At 31.5% G+C, this 24605-nt stretch overlaps 1 protein-coding gene across 16 annotated transcripts in view; it reads left to right on the plus strand.

The window, feature by feature from the left end:
- Positions 1–24605, plus strand: part of LOC134699486 (troponin T, skeletal muscle-like) — a 39220-nt gene that overhangs the window by 6726 nt on the left and 7889 nt on the right. For 4 of the 16 annotated variants that reach the window (XM_063561079.1, XM_063561078.1, XM_063561076.1 and 1 more), the window contains exons 2-9: positions 12496–12546; positions 13046–13063; positions 14082–14099; positions 18637–18667; positions 19168–19284; positions 19889–19975; positions 23399–23545; positions 24521–24532. In XM_063561079.1, coding sequence (XP_063417149.1) covers positions 12518–12546; positions 13046–13063; positions 14082–14099; positions 18637–18667; positions 19168–19284; positions 19889–19975; positions 23399–23545; positions 24521–24532 — 459 coding nt within the window. In that variant the 5' untranslated portion in view covers positions 12496–12517. The remainder of the gene's footprint in view (positions 1–12495; positions 12547–13045; positions 13064–14081; positions 14100–18636; positions 18668–19167; positions 19285–19888; positions 19976–23398; positions 23546–24520; positions 24533–24605) is intronic. The other 12 variants (XM_063561085.1, XM_063561081.1, XM_063561086.1 and 9 more) reach the window with 4 other exon arrangements.

The following is a 24605-nucleotide window of genomic DNA, read 5'->3' on the forward strand; positions in this document are numbered from 1 at the left end:
AGAGGGGCATTATGTTTTCTGGTCTGTGGCTCCGTTTGGGTTAAAGTTTTTGGTCAAGGTAGTGAAGTCCGATCAACTTGAAACTTAGTACACATGTTCCCAATAGTATAATCTTTCTAATTCTAATGCCAAATGAGATTATTACCCAATTTCACGGTCCATGGAACATGGAAAAGGATAGTGCAAGTGGGGCATCCGTGTACTTTGGACACATTCTTGTTTTCTTGGTTTTGAGCAAATGATTAGACCATTTAATAAGACATCCCTCATAATAGCAAAACAATTGACATCTGTTAATATAGATGATTCAACAGTAGTTTGAATTGGTAAAGGAATTCCTATACTAGTTTGCCAGTTCATATGGTACAGAATAATGTTGTTCCTATTTTATTTGAATCAATCAAGATATTTTCCCTTTGATGCATATGGTGTTAAGAGAATAGAGCAAAAACCGGCTAACTTTGACTTTATGGTTTAATTTACAACTATGACTAATGGAGAATTGTCTCATTGGCACTAATACCACATCTTCTAATATATAAGAAATGAAAATATAGAAAAATTGACCAAAAAATTATGAAAAAATGCTTTGATGCTGAAATATAACGAAAATAGATAATTTTACCCAAATAATTAAAACAATAGGATAAAAATTAACCTAAATGAATCATATATGTAGACCCCCATCCATATCACAAATTAATTAAAGATAATTCAAAGAAAAATGATACCTTATTATACACATATTACATAATATGTGTTCACTGTGGAGATCAGCAGTTTGACAGTTAGTTAATTAGCATCATACTAACAAGAATGTTCAATTGTTTATTTATATATCTTAGTGTAGGAGGAAGCCCTTGCGAAAATGGTGCAGGATATCACAAGATATCCCCAGGATATCTCAGGATAATCTTGAGAAAAATCACAGGGCAATCTTGAGATATCCTGATCCTGAGATAGGGTTAAACATGGGACGGTATTGGAACAAGGATATTCCAGGGATATCCAGAGACAGTCCAGACCATAAATATCCTAGTAGAAAATCCTGTGATAATCCTGTGCTCAGGATTCCTCAGGTCCTGGTCTCAGGAAATTATCCTGATGTCAGGATTTACAGATTTGCTTGCATTGAGTAAGCCCTGGGATAATCCTGGTATATCCTGTGAATATCCTGACAATGTCCTCAGTTTGTCAGGATTAGATTTGCTTGCATTTAGTTGGTCCTGGTATATCCTGAGAATATCCTGTGAATATTCTGAGAATGTCCTTACTTCAGGACCAATAAATGTCTTGCATGAATTCTATTTATAAGAAATTACAAAATTTGAGTAAAATCCTTTTTTAATGCACATTTTTCTTCTATTGCAAATATTTTCTTAAATTAGTTTGAATCCATATTCCTTATTTTAAACAAGGGCAGATCCAGTCATTTCAAAAAGGGGTGTTCCCAACCCTGGATAATAAAAGGGGGTTCAACTATATGTCCCTATTCAAATGTATAGATTGTCCACAAAAAAAAACCCAGAACCCTCCCCTGAATACACAACTGATAAGGTAGGTGTTTGCCCTGGTATCATTTTTAAATGCACATTTTTCTATTGCAAATATTTTCTTAAATTATTTTAAATCCATATTTACTTATTCTAATCAAGGACAGATCCAGCCATTTAAAATGGCTGGATCTGCTGCAGTACCCACCCAATATTAAAACTAAAGTAACTATGCGTCAGATATAATAATATAAAAGGATACATGTAAAGTTTCTGCTTCTTTCTGTAATATTTTGTTGTCTCTGTTCTTCCAAGTAGAATTGCTGAATAAATGTAACTGAAATCTCCACGGAATCTGTTTTACTATACTATCAAAACTGGCAATCCCCTAAAAGTATAAAAAAAATCCACAAAGAATCAATTGTTCTAGATGTTTTAAAGCAATAAAATTCAATTGAAATGTTGTTGCCTGTTTATACACTACATCGGAAGCTCTTGAGGAATCAAATTCATTTCAAAACCCTCCCCCTTTTTATTCCCTGAAGATTAAAAAAACTGGCTACTTATTATTTTCACAAAAGAACAGTTCAAACAATTCAAAAACTATAAATTTTAGGTAACTACCAATAATCATATGTGGAAACAATTATTCATTTTGTTTCAAATATGCTTTCAGACTTTCTGATGTTGCAAAGAAACCATAACAAAAATCATAGTTCCTCAACAAATTATATTTTATAATAATATACATATGTCTGTCATGTTAAATTAAATTTGTAATGCACTTATCTGAAATCTTTCTGTCTGGAAATGTCTTTTCCGTGTTTCCATCAGCGTAATCTCCATTTTGGTGACGTATTACCCAAGAGTGCACTTACGCTGACGTTGAGACTGTGACAATCTCGCCCCAGATAATATCGGCCAGAAGTTGATCTGTGCCGTAACGGAAGTATGAAAATAAATCAAGGGTGTCGCAAACAAATATTTATTAATATGCAGTTTTATTAAGTATAATAAATAAATAATCTTTAGTTTAAACGGCACATGGTGCATGTGAATAAACAAGTGGACTCACTTGGAAGGTATTTTTAGGGTCGAACTGTTCAGTACGATTAAAACCACGAGGTCAAGGTTTGTTTACATTGTACATACATTGAGAAACGTCTGTCGTTGGGCCTATCTATCATTGATCTGATATTTTTCTAAGTTATGTATATGCCGGACGACAATTAATAGAAAGGCACATATGTGAACTTGGAGAAAATCAGAATTTACATCTTTAGGGAAAGGAAGAGTAAAAAAAACTTCTTGCAGCAAACCAGTAACGGCAGTGACAGTCCCACACGCAGTGTTACCAGTTTTAAAACAATAAAATGTACCACCGGTATTGTAAATAAAACCAAACACTTTGCATATAGATCTATACGGCAATGACTAAATTATGTGTTTTTCAACACTTCCAAAATAGTTCGGAACGTGATTTATTATTGATGTGTCATTTAAATTATAATCTTAACCTGCTTAGGCTAATAGACCAATGATTACTCTGAAGTAAATTGGCTGTTATGATAGACAAGCTCTGGAGTTTCTCGGACACCCTGCTGTTTTTATTGCAAAAATCTATTACTTTGGAATACTGTCCTCGTTATGCGTCCATGAACAGGAAGAATATCAGTAACTGTGTAAATAAGTTAACTGTCAAAATATGTTTAATATCTTTAATTAACACCAATAATCTTTGCACTATGCCATTAATAACTTGTGTATTTCAAAAATGTTTGACAAAATAGTTTTAGTTTCTTCCCACTAATGACTATTCTCTAACCCTACACAAATCCTGGCTAAAACACTATTTTCATGTGAATATATGTATTTACTTTTTTTAACAAACAACAGATAATGTTAATCCCAAAGATTTTCTTTCTTATTTAGTTGAATTTGTGATATAGATTATATTATTTTTAAGTCTCAATACCAGGAATCATCCAGGACTTTATTTTTTTTTTGCATTCAGAAAGAATTTGTAAAGTATCTGAAAGTTGGATGAATGTTGAAGGAAAAGTCCTGACATATCCTGGTCTATATTATATTTATTTTTTAAAGTCTTGAGATATCCTGAGAATTCCCCTAGTTTAAAGCTGCTTGATTTGAAAGTCCTGACATTTCCTGAAATTCTCCCATTATTTTTTTCCCTAGAAAAAGGGCTAAATGCTTTACAGGATATTTTCAGGATATCCCAGGATAATCTTGAGATATCCTGATTAAAAAAAATGTCAGGATTTATTTCTGCAAGGGACTGGTCTATTACACTTTCTTTCATCAAGTGGAAAAGAAATTAACGAAGGTTTAGGATTTCCAAGCATTTGCATATTCTTGGTTTGTTGCTGTTGTTTCAGTGGAAGATTTAAAGTTTACTAATAAGATATGGAGACTTGATTATTGGGATCGTGTCTACTCTGGAAAATTGATATTTTCATTATTTTGCTTTTTATTGTTATACAATATTGATGAGAAGTCTTTTAATGACAGTATTATTTTGATTACAATACTATAAAATTGAGAATGGAAATGGGGAATGTGTCAAAGAGACAACAACCCGACCATAGAAAAAACAACAGCAGAAGGTCACCAACAGGTCTTTAATGTAGTGAGAAATTCCCACACCCCGAGGCATCCTTCAGCTGGCCCCTAAACAAATATATATACTAGTTTAGTGATAATGGATGCCATACTAATTTCCAAATTGTACACAAGAAACGAAAATTAAAATAATACAAGACTAGCAAAGACCAGAGGTCCCTGACTTGGGACAGGCGCAAAAATGTGGCGGGTTAAACTTGTTTATGAGATCTCAACCCTTCCCCTATACCTCCATTGACAATACGCACATTTATAAAATCCAGTTCAAGAGAAGTCAGAGTCTGATGTCATAGAAAATTAACAAAATGACAATAATTCATAAATATTTGTTTGAATGTAACTTTTTATTACATAAGTCAAAAGGGGAGGGTGAAGGCAGTAAAGCTAATGGGAAAAGCCACATTCAAATAAGAAACAATATAAGAAAAAATCTATCAAAACTTTGATGTGCCTTTATACAGTTATTGAGGCTGTGAAAATGTTTAAGTCTTCATATTTTTTGCTGTTTGTCAAAATTTAACATCTTTCACTTAGCAATAATTGAATTGCACTAAGAATAAGTATACAATACACTATACGAATCCTTGATCGCACTTAAAATTTCACCAGTGATTCAAGCCAAGATGATGATTCATAAAGTGTTTTAAAGACATTCCTTCAGGTTTTATAAACAAAGAATATATTATATATCATGTGAAATTAAATAAGAAGCCAATAGTGAAGTCTGTTTCATCAGTATTTTTTTGTAATGAATATTATTGCTATTGTATTGTCTATTGTGTGTGTAGTTTGTTACTTGACATCTCGATCCCACGATAGCGATTGTAAAATCTTGAGAAACTAGATAGTCAGTTGAATGTTTCAGTAAAAGTTGATAGTCAAAATGAAGATATCATTAGAACATGAAGTTATGTATCATATGTCTAGAATGTGATCAATATTGGACCCCCCCCCAAAAAAAAAAATAAAAAAAATTATTAAACTAAAATGAATATTTTAGTAATCTTATATCTTAACTGTAAAACTAGGAAGGAGAAATACCATGCTAAAATTTTCCTCAATACATAAAATTAAATAAGGAGTACTATCCACCAGAGTTCAAATGACCTGGATATAAGCAATACCATATAGTAGCTTCTCTTCAGCTGTCAAGGATAGCTAACTCATCATCTCACATAATTGTTAAAGATGCAACACTCTCTACTGGTAACAACAACAGGTGCGAACGATTATTATCACGATTGTATCATACATGTAGATACCAAGTACAAATGTAATAACGAAAATCTAGTCAGCAATTATTCCATAGAATGCACCAGATATTTTCCTAAAGCTTTATAATTAATATATCTGTATTGCAAAATTACACCTATAAGGGTCAAACAATACAAACAAACAATTATACATTTTAGTACAATGAAATACAATACAATATAATAAAACATATTTTAAGAGTTCAAATTATAAATTTATTTATAAAACACAATCATGAGCTTGTCTGACATGGGTCTGACTCCCTCAGTTCTAAAGACTGCTTAATGAAGACTCCAATATGACAAACAAGTTCAGGGATGGGGTTTAGAATGAAATGCATCAAGATGTTGTAATAATAGTACATATTGTTTTAGATAAACAAAAAAATTAGAACGCAATGATATGTTAATGTTACAATACAACAAGAAATGAAAGGAGTAGGGGCATTAAGGCCTAGTTTTGGCCCAAGAAAAATAAATGTTTGATAACTTTTTCAAATTGGCACATAATGTTTAGAAATGCATGAGGTCAAAAAATATATAAATGGAAAACATTAAGATTTTTATCTGATGACGTCACAATTACGTCATGATATGTACTGTTTTCACAAAAATGATGAAAAATACAGAATTTATGCAGTTTTCTGACTTTAATTCCGTTGTGGAAACATCCTGCGCAGCCGAGAAACAACAAAATAATTTAGCAAAAGCTTTATTATAACTATTGGCATTATCTCACCAAATATAAAGTTGTTTCTTAGGTGCACACATACTTTTTCAGTCTAAAATGTACTTGAAATTTGATGAAAAAAAACAAGGAAAATCACAAAATTTAACAAAATATGCAAATTAGGTTTAGTTTAAACATATTTATTTATAGTGGATTGGGAAACAAGTTTTGCAATTTATATTAATCCCTTTCCACTTTGCAGGTGCGAGTGCTACCTTGTAGCGGCATTAGCCTACTCTTTTTCCAAATCTACAAGGGTGTCTTTAACGTGCAAGAGATATGGCTCTCTCTTAACACGGGTCAGCCATTTATCGTCCCCGTCCGACGGACTATCATTGTTTCCTCAAGACCATACTCGCAAATGGTGTCAAGGGAGAGCCGAAAATTGAGTTCCTGAAATTTTCATCCCAAACGGGAATCGAACCAGGAACCTTTGTGTTAGTAGTTCGATGCACTAACCACTACACCACGGCTCTTTCAAATTAGGTTATGATGTGTTGCCATAGAAACTTGTTCGAGGTCAAATCTGTATGGTTTTTCTAAGTACCTTATACCTTAGACAAGTTTTCAGTATTTAAAGAATATGTATGATAACTTTAAAATGTGCAGTAATTTTTGGGCCAAATAAGGGCCTTATTGCCCCTACTCCTTTGTCATCTAAGGACTCCAACAAAATACATTGCAATTTCAACCATTTTCACTACTGGAACTCTCTAAAGAATTGTCATACTTGTCGGAAGTGTTTCTGTAGAATAACAATGATTAAAAGGTATTACATGCCAGTGTTTTTGAAAAATGTAGACTTGACAAAAATGTGTCAGGATTTTTCCTCATTTTTTGCCAGATTACTTAAGAAGATATATTACTGTCAATCAACCAGGGCTTACAAAAACTCATTAACACTTATAACAACATTATATATATATATCTTTCTTCTTTAAATAACATTGTGCTTCTATAAATAAAACAAATGCATTTTTACAGAGGCATAAAAGTTTGTGGAAACAATCTTATAATAAATCACTTGCAGAGGAGGTGTACTTTTTTACATTATTTCATTCATTATAAAAATATATTACACTAAAAGGTTGTTCAGTTAAAAACCTCTTTAGGTGGTGATTTTTTATGGTGACTGTTGGAAATTGATGGAATCACTCAACAATCCCCCACTGAAAATTTAAATCTCTTAAACAGGATTTTTATGCCCCACCTACGATAGTAGAGGGGCATTATGTTTTCTGGTCTGTGGCTCCGTTTGGGTTAAAGTTTTTGGTCAAGGTAGTGAAGTCCGATCAACTTGAAACTTAGTACACATGTTCCCAATAGTATAATCTTTCTAATTCTAATGCCAAATGAGATTATTACCCAATTTCACGGTCCATGGAACATGGAAAAGGATAGTGCAAGTGGGGCATCCGTGTACTTTGGACACATTCTTGTTTGCTTGGTTTTGAGCAAATGATTAGACCATTTAATAAGACATCCCTCATAATAGCAAAACAATTGACATCTGTTAATATAGATGATTCAACAGTAGTTTGAATTGGTAAAGGAATTCCTATACTAGTTTGCCAGTTCATATGGTACAGAATAATGTTGTTCCTATTTTATTTGAATCAATCAAGATATTTTCCCTTTGATGCATATGGTGTTAAGAGAATAGAGCAAAAACCGGCTAACTTTGACTTTATGGTTTAATTTACAACTATGACTAATGGAGAATTGTCTCATTGGCACTAATACCACATCTTCTAATATATAAGAAATGAAAATATAGAAAAATTGACCAAAAAATTATGAAAAAATGCTTTGATGCTGAAATATAACGAAAATAGATAATTTTACCCAAATAATTAAAACAATAGGATAAAAATTAACCTAAATGAATCATATATGTAGACCCCCATCCATATCACAAATTAATTAAAGATAATTCAAAGAAAAATGATACCTTATTATACACATATTACATAATATGTGTTCACTGTGGAGATCAGCAGTTTGACAGTTAGTTAATTAGCATCATACTAACAAGAATGTTCAATTGTTTATTTATATATCTTAGTGTAGGAGGAAGGTCTATTACACTTTCTTTCATCAAGTGGAAAAGAAATTAACGAAGGTTTAGGATTTCCAAGCATTTGCATATTCTTGGTTTGTTGCTGTTGTTTCAGTGGAAGATTTAAAGTTTACTAATAAGATATGGAGACTTGATTATTGGGATCGTGTCTACTCTGGAAAATTGATATTTTCATTATTTTGCTTTTTATTGTTATACAATATTGATGAGAAGTCTTTTAATGACAGTATTATTTTGATTACAATACTATAAAATTGAGAATGGAAATGGGGAATGTGTCAAAGAGACAACAACCCGACCATAGAAAAAACAACAGCAGAAGGTCACCAACAGGTCTTTAATGTAGTGAGAAATTCCCACACCCCGAGGCATCCTTCAGCTGGCCCCTAAACAAATATATATACTAGTTTAGTGATAATGGATGCCATACTAATTTCCAAATTGTACACAAGAAACGAAAATTAAAATAATACAAGACTAGCAAAGACCAGAGGTCCCTGACTTGGGACAGGCGCAAAAATGTGGCGGGTTAAACTTGTTTATGAGATCTCAACCCTTCCCCTATACCTCCATTGACAATACGCACATTTATAAAATCCAGTTCAAGAGAAGTCAGAGTCTGATGTCATAGAAAATTAACAAAATGACAATAATTCATAAATATTTGTTTGAATGTAACTTTTTATTACATAAGTCAAAAGGGGAGGGTGAAGGCAGTAAAGCTAATGGGAAAAGCCACATTCAAATAAGAAACAATATAAGAAAAAATCTATCAAAACTTTGATGTGCCTTTATACAGTTATTGAGGCTGTGAAAATGTTTAAGTCTTCATATTTTTTGCTGTTTGTCAAAATTTAACATCTTTCACTTAGCAATAATTGAATTGCACTAAGAATAAGTATACAATACACTATACGAATCCTTGATCGCACTTAAAATTTCACCAGTGATTCAAGCCAAGATGATGATTCATAAAGTGTTTTAAAGACATTCCTTCAGGTTTTATAAACAAAGAATATATTATATATCATGTGAAATTAAATAAGAAGCCAATAGTGAAGTCTGTTTCATCAGTATTTTTTTGTAATGAATATTATTGCTATTGTATTGTCTATTGTGTGTGTAGTTTGTTACTTGACATCTCGATCCCACGATAGCGATTGTAAAATCTTGAGAAACTAGATAGTCAGTTGAATGTTTCAGTAAAAGTTGATAGTCAAAATGAAGATATCATTAGAACATGAAGTTATGTATCATATGTCTAGAATGTGATCAATATTGGACCCCCCCCCAAAAAAAAAAATAAAAAAAATTATTAAACTAAAATGAATATTTTAGTAATCTTATATCTTAACTGTAAAACTAGGAAGGAGAAATACCATGCTAAAATTTTCCTCAATACATAAAATTAAATAAGGAGTACTATCCACCAGAGTTCAAATGACCTGGATATAAGCAATACCATATAGTAGCTTCTCTTCAGCTGTCAAGGATAGCTAACTCATCATCTCACATAATTGTTAAAGATGCAACACTCTCTACTGGTAACAACAACAGGTGCGAACGATTATTATCACGATTGTATCATACATGTAGATACCAAGTACAAATGTAATAACGAAAATCTAGTCAGCAATTATTCCATAGAATGCACCAGATATTTTCCTAAAGCTTTATAATTAATATATCTGTATTGCAAAATTACACCTATAAGGGTCAAACAATACAAACAAACAATTATACATTTTAGTACAATGAAATACAATACAATATAATAAAACATATTTTAAGAGTTCAAATTATAAATTTATTTATAAAACACAATCATGAGCTTGTCTGACATGGGTCTGACTCCCTCAGTTCTAAAGACTGCTTAATGAAGACTCCAATATGACAAACAAGTTCAGGGATGGGGTTTAGAATGAAATGCATCAAGATGTTGTAATAATAGTACATATTGTTTTAGATAAACAAAAAAATTAGAACGCAATGATATGTTAATGTTACAATACAACAAGAAATGAAAGGAGTAGGGGCATTAAGGCCTAGTTTTGGCCCAAGAAAAATAAATGTTTGATAACTTTTTCAAATTGGCACATAATGTTTAGAAATGCATGAGGTCAAAAAATATATAAATGGAAAACATTAAGATTTTTATCTGATGACGTCACAATTACGTCATGATATGTACTGTTTTCACAAAAATGATGAAAAATACAGAATTTATGCAGTTTTCTGACTTTAATTCCGTTGTGGAAACATCCTGCGCAGCCGAGAAACAACAAAATAATTTAGCAAAAGCTTTATTATAACTATTGGCATTATCTCACCAAATATAAAGTTGTTTCTTAGGTGCACACATACTTTTTCAGTCTAAAATGTACTTGAAATTTGATGAAAAAAACAAGGAAAATCACAAAATTTAACAAAATATGCAAATTAGGTTTAGTTTAAACATATTTATTTATAGTGGATTGGGAAACAAGTTTTGCAATTTATATTAATCCCTTTCCACTTTGCAGGTGCGAGTGCTACCTTGTAGCGGCATTAGCCTACTCTTTTTCCAAATCTACAAGGGTGTCTTTAACGTGCAAGAGATATGGCTCTCTCTTAACACGGGTCAGCCATTTATCGTCCCCGTCCGACGGACTATCATTGTTTCCTCAAGACCATACTCGCAAATGGTGTCAAGGGAGAGCCGAAAATTGAGTTCCTGAAATTTTCATCCCAAACGTGAATCGAACCAGGAACCTTTGTGTTAGTAGTTCGATGCACTAACCACTACACCACGGCTCTTTCAAATTAGGTTATGATGTGTTGCCATAGAAACTTGTTCGAGGTCAAATCTGTATGGTTTTTCTAAGTACCTTATACCTTAGACAAGTTTTCAGTATTTAAAGAATATGTATGATAACTTTAAAATGTGCAGTAATTTTTGGGCCAAATAAGGGCCTTATTGCCCCTACTCCTTTGTCATCTAAGGACTCCAACAAAATACATTGTAATTTCAACCATTTTCACTACTGGAACTCTCTAAAGAATTGTATTACTTGTCGGAAGTGTTTCTGTAGAATAACAATGATTAAAAGGTATTACATGCCAGTGTTTTTGAAAAATGTAGACTTGACAAAAATGTGTCAGGATTTTTCCTCATTTTTTGCCAGATTACTTAAGAAGATATATTACTGTCAATCAACCAGGGCTTACAAAAACTCATTAACACTTATAACAACATTATATATATATATCTTTCTTCTTTAAATAACATTGTGCTTCTATAAATAAAACAAATGCATTTTTACAGAGGCATAAAAGTTTGTGGAAACAATCTTATAATAAATCACTTGCAGAGGAGGTGTACTTTTTTACATTATTTCATTCATTATAAAAATATATTACACTAAAAGGTTGTTCAGTTAAAAACCTCTTTAGGTGGTGATTTTTTATGGTGACTGTTGGAAATTGATGGAATCACTCAACAATCCCCCACTGAAAATTCAATAGATAGTATCATGAATGAGTCGTAACAATCACCCTATATAAACTTTTCTTACACATGACAAAAAGGGGATATGGAATAAAAAGATTGAAAAATATTGACAATCATGGGTCAATACTTTAGTTCACAATAAGTCATCCCCAAATTCACCTTTTTGGAATCTAAAGGACAATAGGTAATCTCATTGTTTCTATGCCCAAAATGAAAATAACGTTACATCATTGGCTCAATTTTCATTGTTTAGAACGTTTTGGTGTATGCTTATAAAAATATTACTTAGAATACATTAGATTCTGAATGATCTAGTAAAATATAGTATATTAATTAAAGCATGGTTGATTAGAGACTATAAAATAAACTGTCATCAACATGGAAATTCCTCAATAAATAAAATCTAAGATGGATGTAAAGACAATAAATGACAAGATTTAATGATACTGACTTGGGATAGGCATATAGATATGTGGAAGATTTTTAAAGCACCAATCTCTTCTAATTACTCAACCTGTGGAATGAATTTAAAAAAAAGATACAGAAACGAATATAATGTTCTAAAATAGTTCAGTAAATGGTTTGCCAAAAACAGAACAATAAAGTATATGCGAATTAATATCGGGCACACTGCTGCAGAGGAATACATTCCATGGTCACATACACAGAGAAGAGTTAGCTTTGTTTAAACATAATTGATTGTAGAAAAAAACATTGACAGTAAGGATCTGGCACAATTTTTGCATCTAAGATTGTCCTCTCCATAGAGTTGATGTTATTTATTAATTTGTTCTATTGTTTATTTTTAGGCTTGTACATTAAACCATCACAATGTCTGACACAGAAGAAGCCCCCACACAGTAAGTACTGTTCTAAAATAAATTTTTATATTCACTGGGAGTACTTTTTCACAGTTAAGAATGGGAAAAGTTCAATTTGCAGGAATTTATGAGAATGAAATGTACATTGTTTGTCTGCTTTAAGAAATCTTTTTTAAATGATCATTAACATGATTAAAAAGGACTATTTTCTAAAATAATAAATTGAGAAAAAAATAATATATTCTTATACAGAATGTACAGAGCATTTTGTGAAATGTATACATGCAAGTTAACAAATCTTTGAACTAAGGGGAGATAAAAAAAACAATAAATTATTTCTTCCTACTTGAAAAACAATCTTCAAGGTCCGATTTTCAATAAATGCTGGAATTGCTTAAAATTTTATTTTACTTGTTTAACTGTTATTCAACATGCATATATTAATATATATTTATATTAGATGTTTTTCTTTTGCATTTATGTGTATCATGTATGTATAATATATATAATCCTCCTTTTTCGTGTTTTCCTTGTACAGTGAAGAAACTCAAGAAGTGTAAGTGACGAAACACCAGTGTGCTCCAAAATCTTCTTATTTAGACATCTTTTCCTTTATTCATCTTCTGATTATGCATTGAATCTATCCTTTATCCTTTATCCATCTTCTGACCATGCATTGAATCTATCCTTTATCATTTATCCATCTTCTGGTCATGCATTGAATCTATCCTTTATCTTTTTTTAAGCCAAAACTCATTATTGATGCTTTTCCTATCATATTCATTGAATCTATCTTTTACCTATTTCGAAAACCAGAAATTTCTATTGAAGCTGAGCCTATTATTCCTAAAATGGTAAAGATATCTCTTTCCTTTATTCATTTCAATATCATGAATTACTCTTCCCTTACTCATTTTAAAGCTTAATATTTCTTCTGAGTCAAACCTTATTCTTAAATTACGGTTTACCTTCCATTTCAGTAGTTTCTTGAATACTGTTTGAGTGTTGTAGGTTACCAGATAAACCAGTCAATTCTAGAACACTGCTTGGTTGTTGTAGATTCAGAGCTTGCTGCAAAAGTATTAGGTCACAACAATAAACTGGTTACTGGTCTATTCACTTGGTAAACAGTTTGACATAAACCCTAAAATCAGTCTTATTCTGGACCAGGCACTTTGAAGAAACTCATGATACATATATTTCTATTGTTTTATGATAGTGCTGACACTTTTTAAGTTTTATAAATGAGTAAATTGGTAACTCACACTTTCATTCATTACATTTTCATTTGACTAAACTCAAAATATATTTTCTAGATATATGATATTTACTTGAACTATTTTATTAATACATTATAGAGAATAATTGTGTTGTGTTGGTCAAAGTGGAGAAAACTCTGAGAGATTTTAGTTTAGCTTTAAATGTAGTACAATATTTTGCTAAGTATATATAATAGAAAAATTGTGTTTGGATAGTCAAAGTGGAAATAACTCTTAGTCATTTTAGTTAAGCTTTAGATGTAGTACAATATTTTGCTAGGTATATACTAATAAATGTAATGTACTAACTTTTAGTGAGACTCGCAGAGCCCCGTAAGTCTAAAGAGTGGACAAATATCATCAAATATTGTTGGCAAACTGTTCCAAAACTCTTTCTTACAATAATGGTTATTTAAAGGATAATAGATGTGTTTAGTTTTGATTCAATAATTATATGGTGCAACCGAAAAATAAATTTCTGTTGTCCCTTCTTTTAATTTTAAAAACATGTCAAACAAGGTTAATATTTTGATCTGCTATCCTATATACTTTCTATTTAGATATTGAAGGGCTTTCCTGTTCTTTAACATAGAATCTTTAAATTGGACCAAACTTCTACAGATTTACATATTCAATATGGCCTAATAATCCAATATTTTAATTAGTGCCATTTTTCATAAAGTTTGATATTTATACATGTATTATTTTCTCTCCTGAGTCAAATCATGAAACAAGAGCGGTTTGCCAATAGTATTTTATTTTAGCATTTAAAAGTTTGAAATGCTATATCTGAAATGCATTATGCAGTTTTGTATGAGGCACAAATTTAGTTAAGATTATTGTATTTACTGACCTCTTTAGATATTTCACGACCTTTATATTTTGAATTTAGGATGTCCATAAGTCTGTGAGGACTTCCATGCTACAAATTAAGATATCCTGAGATATTTATAACCTCCATTATTCAATTTATGAATATTTTGAAAATGATTTCATGATATATTGAAATTGAATTGTGGAAGCCTAAAATAATTCAGGATATACTTAATTTTGATTAAGAGATCCTGAAATCAAATTATGGAGGTCCTGAAATATTTAAGAGCTCCATATATAAATACAAGAATTTTAACTTAATTAGTGTCTCAAAGTTTTGACAGATTTTGAATTTTATATTCATGCATCTGATTTGTGAAACAGAGAAGGGTCAGGCCATGAATTAATCGCTTGTGTATTGAAGTAGGTAGAAATTGAAGTGTTTATATTGATAAGAATGTTGGGATAAGTTTGAATAATTTGTGAGGCCAGCCTTAATTCTCAACCTCTTTAAAAAGATTGACTTGAATAAATCTGAGTGAACATTCCAGAAACAGAAGTATATCTGATTTGTTCCTATCATAGACACTATTTCAAATCTGGACACTTTGTCTAACTTTTTCTGCTGAATTTACAGAGAGGATCATAATTTTTCATAGTATTTTTTTTGGACTTTTGTGAGAGAAAAATTTGTTGAGAATTTTGGGTGGCTTCAGAGGTATACACACGCTTTTTGCTTAATATAAATGCATATATTGTTTACTGCGTATTGGTTGAAAAGTTTTTTGAAAAGCATGACATGAAGCGAAAAAAATGTGTGTCTCTGTGTTAAAGGAGGTAATAACTGTTTGAGATCTACTGCTCTGTTCAATAGTTAATATATATTTCCTAAGGCCAAATAAAAATATATGTGTGGTTCCAGTAACCCTACCGTCCCTACTTTTTCGACTTAAAAATAGCCTACCCTAAAAAAATTATTGTCGTTTTTCATAAAGCACTGTTAAAGTCAGAATGTTGCTCCCATAGATTCAATGTAAAAAAAACATAAAATAAAAAAAAATCCCTACCTACCTACCCTAACTTTTTTTTCAGTTCTTAATGAACAACCTTCTTTTTTTAGCTCACCTGGCCCGAAGGGCCAAGTGAGCTTTTCCCATCACTTTGCGTCCGGCGTCCGGCGTCCAGCGTCCGTCGTCGTTGTTAACTTTTACAAAAATCTTCTCCTCTGAAACTACTGGGCCAAATTGAACCAAACTTGGCCACAATCATCATTGGGGTATCTAGTTTAAAAAATGTGTGGCGTGACCCGGTCAACCAACCAAGATGGCCGCCACGGCTAAAAATAGAACATAGGGGTAAAATGCAGTTTTTGGCTTATAACTCAAAAACCAAAGCATTTAGAGGAAATCTGACATGGGGTAAAAATGTTTATCAGGTCAAGATCTATCTGCCCTGAAATTTTCAGATGAATCGGTCAACCCGTTGTTGGGTTGCTGCCCCTGAATTGGTAATTTTATGGAAATTTTGCAGTTTTTGGTTATTATCTTGAATATTATTATAGATAGAGATAAACTGTAAACAGCAATAATGTTTAGTAAAGTAGGATTTACAAATAAGTCAACATGACCGAAATGGTCAGTTGACCCGTTTAGGAGTTATTGCCCTTTATAGTCAATTTTTAACCATTTTTCGTAAATCTTAGTTATCTTTTACAAAAATCTTCTCCTCTGAAACTACTGGGCCAAATTGAACCAAACTTGGCCACAATCATCATTGGGGTATCTAGTTTGAAAAATGTGTGGCGTGACCTGGTCAACCAACCAAGATGGCCGCCACGGCTAAAAATAGAACATAGGGGTAAACTGCAGTTTTTGGCTTATAACTCAAAAACCAAAGCATTTAGAGGAAATCTGACATTAGGTAAAAATGTTTATCAGGTCAAGATCTATCTGCCCTGAAATTTTCAGATGAATCGGTCAACCCGTTGTTGGGTTGCTGCCCCTGAATTGGTAATTTTGTGGAAATTTTGCAGTTTTTGGTTATTATCTTGAATATTATTATAGATAGAGATAAACTGTAAACAGCAATAATGTTTAGTAAAGTAGGATTTACAAATAAGTCAACATGACCGAAATGGTCAGTTGACCAGTTTAGGAGTTATTGCCCTTTATAGTCAATTTTTAACCATTTTTCGTAAATCTTAGTTATCTTTTACAAAAATCTTCTCCTCTGAAACTACTGGGCCAAATTGAACCAAACTTGGCCACAATCATCATTGGGGTATCTAGTTTAAAAAATGTGTGGCGTGACCCGGTCATCCAACCAAAATGGCCGCCACGGCAAAAAATTGAACATAGGGGTAAAATGCAGTTTTTGGCTTATAACTCAAAAACCAAAGCATTTAGAGCAAATCTGACATGGGTAAAAATGTTTATCAGGTCAAGATCTATCTGCCCTGAAATTTTCAGATGAATCGGTCGACCTGTTGTTGGGTTGCTGCCCCTGAATTGGTAATTTTGTGGAAATTTTGCAGTTTTTGGTTATTATCTTGAATATTATTATAGATAGAGATAAACTGTAAACAGCAATAATGTTTAGTAAAGTAGGATTTACAAATAAGTCAACATGACCGAAATGGTCAGTTGACCAGTTTAGGAGTTATTGCCCTTTATAGTCAATTTTTAACCATTTTTCGTAAATCTTAGTTATCTTTTACAAAAATCTTCTCCTCTGAAACTACTGGGCCAAATTAATCCAGACTTGGCAATCATCATCTTTGGGGTATCTTGTTTTAAAAATGTGTGGCGTGACCCGACTATCAAATCAAGATGGCCGCCACAGCTAAAAATAGAACATAGGGGTAAAATGCAGTTTTTGGCTTATAACTCAAAAACCAAAGCATTTAGAGCAAATCCAACACGGGGTAAAATTATTAATCAGATCAAGATCTATCTGCCCTATAATTTTCAGATGAATCTGACAACCCATTGTTGGGTTGCTGCCCCTGAATTGGTAATTTTAAGGAAATTTTGCTGTTTTTGGTTATTATCTTAAATTTTATTATAGATAGAGATAAACTGTAAACAGCAATTATGTTCAGCAAAGTAAGATTTACAAATAAGTCAACATGACCGAAATTGTCAATTGACCCCCTAAGGAGTTATTGTCCTTTATAGTCAATTTTTAACAATTTTCATAAAATTTGTAAATTTTTATTAACATTTTCCACTGAAACTACTGGGCCAAGTTCATTATAGATAGAGATAAATGTAAGCAGCAAGACTAGTAAAGTAAGATTTACAAACACATCACCATCACCAAAACACAATTTTGTCATGAATCCATCTGCTTCCTTTGTTTAATATTCACATAGACCAAGGTGAGCGACACAGGCTCTTTGGAGCCTCTAGTTTTAAGTTTAAGACTATTTTTTTTCCATCAATGACTTACACACTACTGATTATTTTTTCAAAAGCCTTCACATTTCCTAATCATATAGAAAATTTGAAGAAGAGAAAAAGTTAAAAAATATCTAAATTATTCATTACATTTTATTGTATATATATATTCTTCTTAATCTTTCTTTAAAGCTGCATGCATTTGTTGCTTTTATGTGATATTTGCATTTGTTCAATCATACATGCTATATGCATAAATAATGATTCGCATTTTGCTATACGTTTTTTTTTGTAATTAATTATGCTGTTGTCAAGATTCACTTTTTATTGACTGAAATTAGCAAAAAGGAAGCTTATGTGTAATATCACTTTCTGTTTGCTTATTATTAGCTAAACAATAGTTGCTAGAAATTTGTAATAATTAATAGGCAAAACTGTAGCAAATAATTGCTTTGACAGTTAAATAGACAGTTGCTTAGAAACACTCTTAGCTTATTTATAGTTTTACTAGCATTTTGTTATCATTTCTTACATACATGACAAAATATTATTATTAAGTATTTTTTTTACATTTTTTTTCTTTCTTCATACATAAAACTTTTATGTCAGAGTTCAGAATTTTGTATTTTGAAATAATTTTATGCTTGACTTTTTTACAGACCTGAAAATGAAGCTAAGCTAGCTATGGAGGTAAGTTGTGACAGCATCATAACACTAAATATAAATAAGAAGATGTGGTATGAGTGCCAATGAGACAACTTTTCATTCATGTCACAATTTATAAAAGTAAACCATTATAGGTCATGCTCAGCCTTCAACACAGATCCTTGTCTCACACAGAACAGCAAATAATAAAGGGCCCCAAAAATAACTAGTTTAAAAAAATTCAAACGGGAAAAACAAATCTATATAAGAAATTAGAAGTACTTATGAACCTCAACAACCACAGAACATCAGAACTAAAATTCCAGATAAAACAAAAATGATACTAAAACCATCAATGCCCCCGATAATGCGATTATCTTATGAATTATGTTACCAATCACATCACCTGAAATTGCAGGATTATTTTTTGAAAGACAATTTTACCCATGTTGTTTTATTCGGTGTGGTATAAAAACCAACCAACTCATCATATGATAAGGTTGCAAACATTTAAGAAATATCAATACTGGTACATTTAATTACAGGAAGCAAAGGTCAGGAAAGCTGAAAGAATACAACAGGAAATCGCTGAATTTGAAGAACAAAGAAAAGAAGAAAAAGCAAAGGAAGAGGAAGAATTACAACAATTACGTGAAAGAAGGGTAGATAGCTCTTTATAAATCATTTGATTCATAATTGTCCATATTAAGCTTTGGTGACATAATACACAGCTTATGTTTTATGGAATAATTTGATGTCTTGAACTTTACACCTTGAAAGTGATTTTACTGATCTGGACATCATTTAATTCCTGTTTGATGGAGGTCTCGTTCGGAGTGGAGTCTGATCCAGGATCCTGCTTATTGTTTGTCAGAATCCTGTTTTCTGCTTATCATTATAATAATAGAGTTTGTAATTTCTTGTGACACTCATGACTTACTTTTCACATCTCTTTTTACAAAAAATCGTCAAATTCTGCATCATGCTAACATCCCAATGAGACCCACTTTAATGATAAATTTTTAAAATACCCATTTAACATAGAATATTTTGTTAACGAAACAAGTATAGATATACTCAGTCTTTATATGTAACTTCTTGTATGAACTTTTTACACAAAAACCAGAACTAGAACTTAATAGATATGTCAAAGGAAGCCGTTGTCAGTCTATATCGATACCAATATATTTGCTTTAGTTTTCTTTCGATGTGTTCTTATTATAAATGCGTGTTCATAATGGATAGTACTATGTTTCTTTATTTTAGGAACAAAGAAAAGTAGAGCGAGCAGAAGAAGAAGAAAGATTAACTAAACTAAGAGCAGAAGAAGATATTAGAAGGAGACAGGATGAAGTAAGTCTTTTTCTCTTCTTTTCTTCCGTTTTTTTTTTTGTGAATATAAGGTGAAGTCCATTTGAGCTGTATAAATCTTTCAAAATTAAATTATTAAAAATCCAAATTTCATTTGTCATGTATGTAGTACCCAATTCTATGTCTAAATTGTAATCCTTTAGCTTTCTGATTGAACTTGGGCAATCTAACGTTGAAAGACCTTTTTAACAAAATATCAATAGACCATATCGACTGTTTTTACTCCTGATGCAATGATTTTAATTGTCAGAGTAGATATATATGCACCACAAAATAAATAACTTTTACTCTTGTTAAGTTTAAGTGCAGATTTTTGGAAAATAAAAATAAGAAATATAAGTCACATATGAGTTTAAAGTCATAAGAAACGAGTGACCGGTGAAAAATAATGTTCTTCCAATTCTTAAACCAATGCATACAAACATCATAAACTTAGTCTTCTGTGCTCGAATTTATAATTTTTTTCATGTAAATTTCGTATAATCGTCAATTTTTTTTCTATCGGTCAGTGTTGTTGTGAAAATATGGCAGGTAATTAAAGTTCGTGTTTTGAAGCCGAAGTTTAACAAATGTCACCTGTTTGTCAACAATTGACGAAAAATAAACAAAAAAGCATGGAATTTGAGCACGTGTTTAACATGTAAATTCAGATAATAGTTTATTTTAAAGACATCCATGCGTATTTGTGGTCACCGGATTTTTACGAGATGGGTCACACTGAGGTCACCTTGCATACGGTAAATATATCGGGGGGGAATTGCTTGCTGGAAGGAAGCAATTCAAATCCAGTAAACTTCTTCTAAATATGAATAAATTAAAGAATTCTCTTCAGAAAAAAGTATATGTACATAAGTTTTACAATGAAAACTATCCATTGAGTTATAAAAAACATATGCATTATTTTTTTTTGATTTGAGGTTTCTTATGACTTTAAAAAGATATTTAATTTTAATGCAAATAAATGGCACCAATGGGAGATAATTTTTATACGACTGCAAATTTTGAAAAAAATTTCGTCGTATATTGCTATCACGTTGGCGTCGTCGTCGTCGTCGTCGTCGTCGTCGTCGTCGTCGTCCGAATACTTTTAGTTTTCTCACTCTAACTTTAGTAAAAGTGAATAGAAATCTATGAAATTTTAACACAAGGTTTATGACCATAAAAGAAAGGCTGGTATTGATTTTGGGAGTTTTGGTCCCAACATTTTAGGAATTAGGGGCCAAAAAGGGCCCAAATAAGCATTTTCTTGGTTTTCGCACTATAACTTTAGTTTAAGTTAATAGAAATCTATGAAATTTTGACACAAGGTTTATAACCACAAAATAAAGGTTGGGATTGATTTTGGGAGTTTTATTTTCAACAGTTTAGGAATTAGGGGCCAAAAAAGGGCCCAAATAAGCATTATTCTTGGTTTTCGCACAATAACTTTAGTTAAAGTAAATAGAAATCAATGAAATTTAAACACAATGTTTATGACCACAAAAGGAAGGTTGGTATTGATTTTGGGAGTTTTGGTCCCAACAGTTTAGGAATTAGGGGCCAAAAAGGGACCCAAATAAGCATTTTTCTTGGTTTTCGCACCATAGCGTTAGTATAAGTGAATAGAAATCTATGAAATTTAAACACAAGGTTTATGACTATAAAAGGAAGGTTGGTATTGATTTTGGAAGTTTTGGTCCCAACAGTTAAGGAAAAAGGGGCCCAAAGGGTCCAAAATTAAACTTTGTTTGATTTCATCAAAATTGAATAATTGGGGTTCTTTAATATGCCGAATCTAATTGTGTATATAGATTCTTAATTTTTGGTCCCTTTTTCAAATTGGTCTACATTAAGGTCCAAAGGGTCCAAAATTAAACTTAGTTTGATTTTAACAAAAATTGAAACCTTGGGGTTCTTTGATATGCTGAATCTAAAAATGTACTTAGATTTTTGATTATTGGCCCAGTTTTCAAGTTGGCCCAAATCGGGGTCCAAAATTAAACATTGTTTGATTTCATCAAAAATTGAATAATTGGGGTTCTTTGATATGCCAAATCTAACTGTGTATGTAGATTCTTAATTTTTGGTCCAGTTTTAAAATTGGTCTAAATTAAAGTGCAAAGGGTCCAAAATTAAACTAAGTTTGATTTTAACAAAAAATAAATTATTGGGCCTCTTTGATATGCTGAATCTAAACATGTACTTAGATTTTTAATTATGGGCCCAGTTTTCAAGTTGTTCCAAATCAGGATCTAAAATTATTATATTAAGTATTGTGCAATAGCAAGTCTTTTCAATTGCACAGTATTGTGCAATGGCAAGAAATATCTAATTTCACAATATTGTGAAATAGCAAATTTTTTTTTTAATTAAGAGTTATCTTTCTTTGTCCAGTATAGTAAGCAAGAAATATCTGCAAGAATTTTTTTTAATTGGAGTTATCTTTCTTTGTCCAGAATCAACTTAAATCTTTGTTATATACAATATACAATGTATATTCACTTTTTACTACCAACTGATAAATTTAAATAATCTTTACCATTCAGTGATAACAAGCAGTTTTTTTACATCATGTATTTAAATGAGTAGTAATTGTTGCAAACTCCATTAGAATATTTTAATTGAAATTAGTTTTGGAATAAGGGAAAGGGGGATGTGAATAAAAAATTGGGTTAAATTTTTCTCATTTGAAATTTCATAAATAAAAAGAAAATTTCTTTAAACATTTTTTTGAGAGGATTAATATTCAACAGCATAGTGAATTGCTCTAAGAGAAAACAAAAATTTTAAGTTCATTTGAATACATTCATTCTGTGTCAGAAACCTATGCTGTGTCAACTATTTAATCACAATCCAAATTTAGAGCGGAATCCAGCTTGAATGTTGTGTCCATACTTGCCCCAACCGTTCAGGGTTCAACCTCTGCGGTCGTATAAAGCTACGCCCTGCGGAGCATCTGGTTAGCTTTTTCAATGATGTAAACATTTTGAAAGTAATCTAGGGCCAAAACAAATCAATATTTGGGGTTTGATTTTTGTACTATTCCATAAAGTAACAATTGAAAGTGTAAAACATTTGTTTATAATGTCTGAAATTTTTTGTACCCTCGAGCCTCCTTAACTAAACAATGTGATTTTTATGTTGCTGCTTTTCTGATAATGCTGTGGAAATTATAGTTAGTTTGACAAGAAACAGTTGTGAAAGATGATTGATATTTAAAATATATAATTAAAATTGCATTAATATCAGTTTGACAAATATTTCAAGGCCCTGCCCTTTGGGTCAAAATGCAGTGTCTTTGAAATTATCAATTTTCATTGATATTTTTCTGTTAAATTAGTTTGAGAAAAACTACAAGGCAAAATATTTTGAAACATTTTTGGTATTATTGTTTGAGTCCACTCTTTATTATATTTTCCATTTTAGAGAGAAAGACAAGCAAGGAAGTTGGAAGAAGAACAGAAAAGAAAAGAAGAGCGAGAAAGAAGAAGGAAAGAACAAGAAGACAGATTGAAATTATGTAGAAGGCCAAATTTTGTTATCACAAAGAAAGCTGATGGTGGAGAAGAAGAGGTATGATTGGATATTATTAAAGAAAGATGCATTGTGGGATAGTAATGAGTTGCATGATGGGAAATTATTAAAAACAGATGAATTGTGGGATAGGGTGCAGATGTATGATGGGAAATTATTACATACAGATGAATTGTTGGAGAATAATGAAAGGCATGATGGGAAATTGTAACATAAAAATGAACTGAGGGATTGGGTACAGATGTATAATGGGAAACAATTACAAACAGATGAGTTGTGGGATAGGGTAAAAATGCATGATGGGAAATTATTACATACAGATGAATTATGGGATAAATATAAGAGGCATGCTGGGAAATTCTAACATACTGATAAATTTTGAGATTGGGGTACAGATGTATGATCGGAAACTATTGCATACAGATGAATTGTGGGATAAAAATGAATTGCATTATTGGACAAACATGTAAATCTTGGGATAGCTCAATGGTGCAGATGTATGATGGGAATTAATAACATAGATAAATTGTGGGATAATATTGAGATGCATGATGGGAAATTATTACAAAATTAAATTAAGACATGCTTAAGTATCTTTAAAAGACAACAAATGAAAAGTAATGAAAACTCTGTCTTCACGCTTAACCACAAGTCTGACAGCCAAGGCTTGTAAAACTGGCGTCTGGCTTGTGAAATTTTTCTTTACAAGCCAACAGAACCCAATTCAAAATTTGATAAAATTGAATTTTGGTCTTGTTGATTCAAGTTTTAAGCATGAAGACTGAGCTCTAACAGAACATAAAATTTCACAGGGTTCTAATGCATCAAACCTACATGTACATGTTCTTGACAAAACATCATGTCTACACATATTGATGCATGTATATTTATGTAGCTTTATAGACCATCAATTATTTAAATTATTATTTCAAGTCATAGCACATTGTTATTGTAGATTAGTGTTTGTACCTTGTTCTGTAAATAAACACATGTTCATTATCTATTGATTTTCAGAGAAGAAAAAAGGTATGGTTTCCGCTTTGCAAATTTTGAAATTCCAGTTGCCCTATTCCCATTGTTTGCAAGTTTTTAATCCTCA

Source organism: Mytilus trossulus, unplaced genomic scaffold (genome assembly GCF_036588685.1).
Source record: "Mytilus trossulus isolate FHL-02 unplaced genomic scaffold, PNRI_Mtr1.1.1.hap1 h1tg000070l__unscaffolded, whole genome shotgun sequence".
In the NCBI taxonomy this organism is placed as follows: Eukaryota; Metazoa; Mollusca; class Bivalvia; order Mytilida; family Mytilidae; genus Mytilus; species Mytilus trossulus.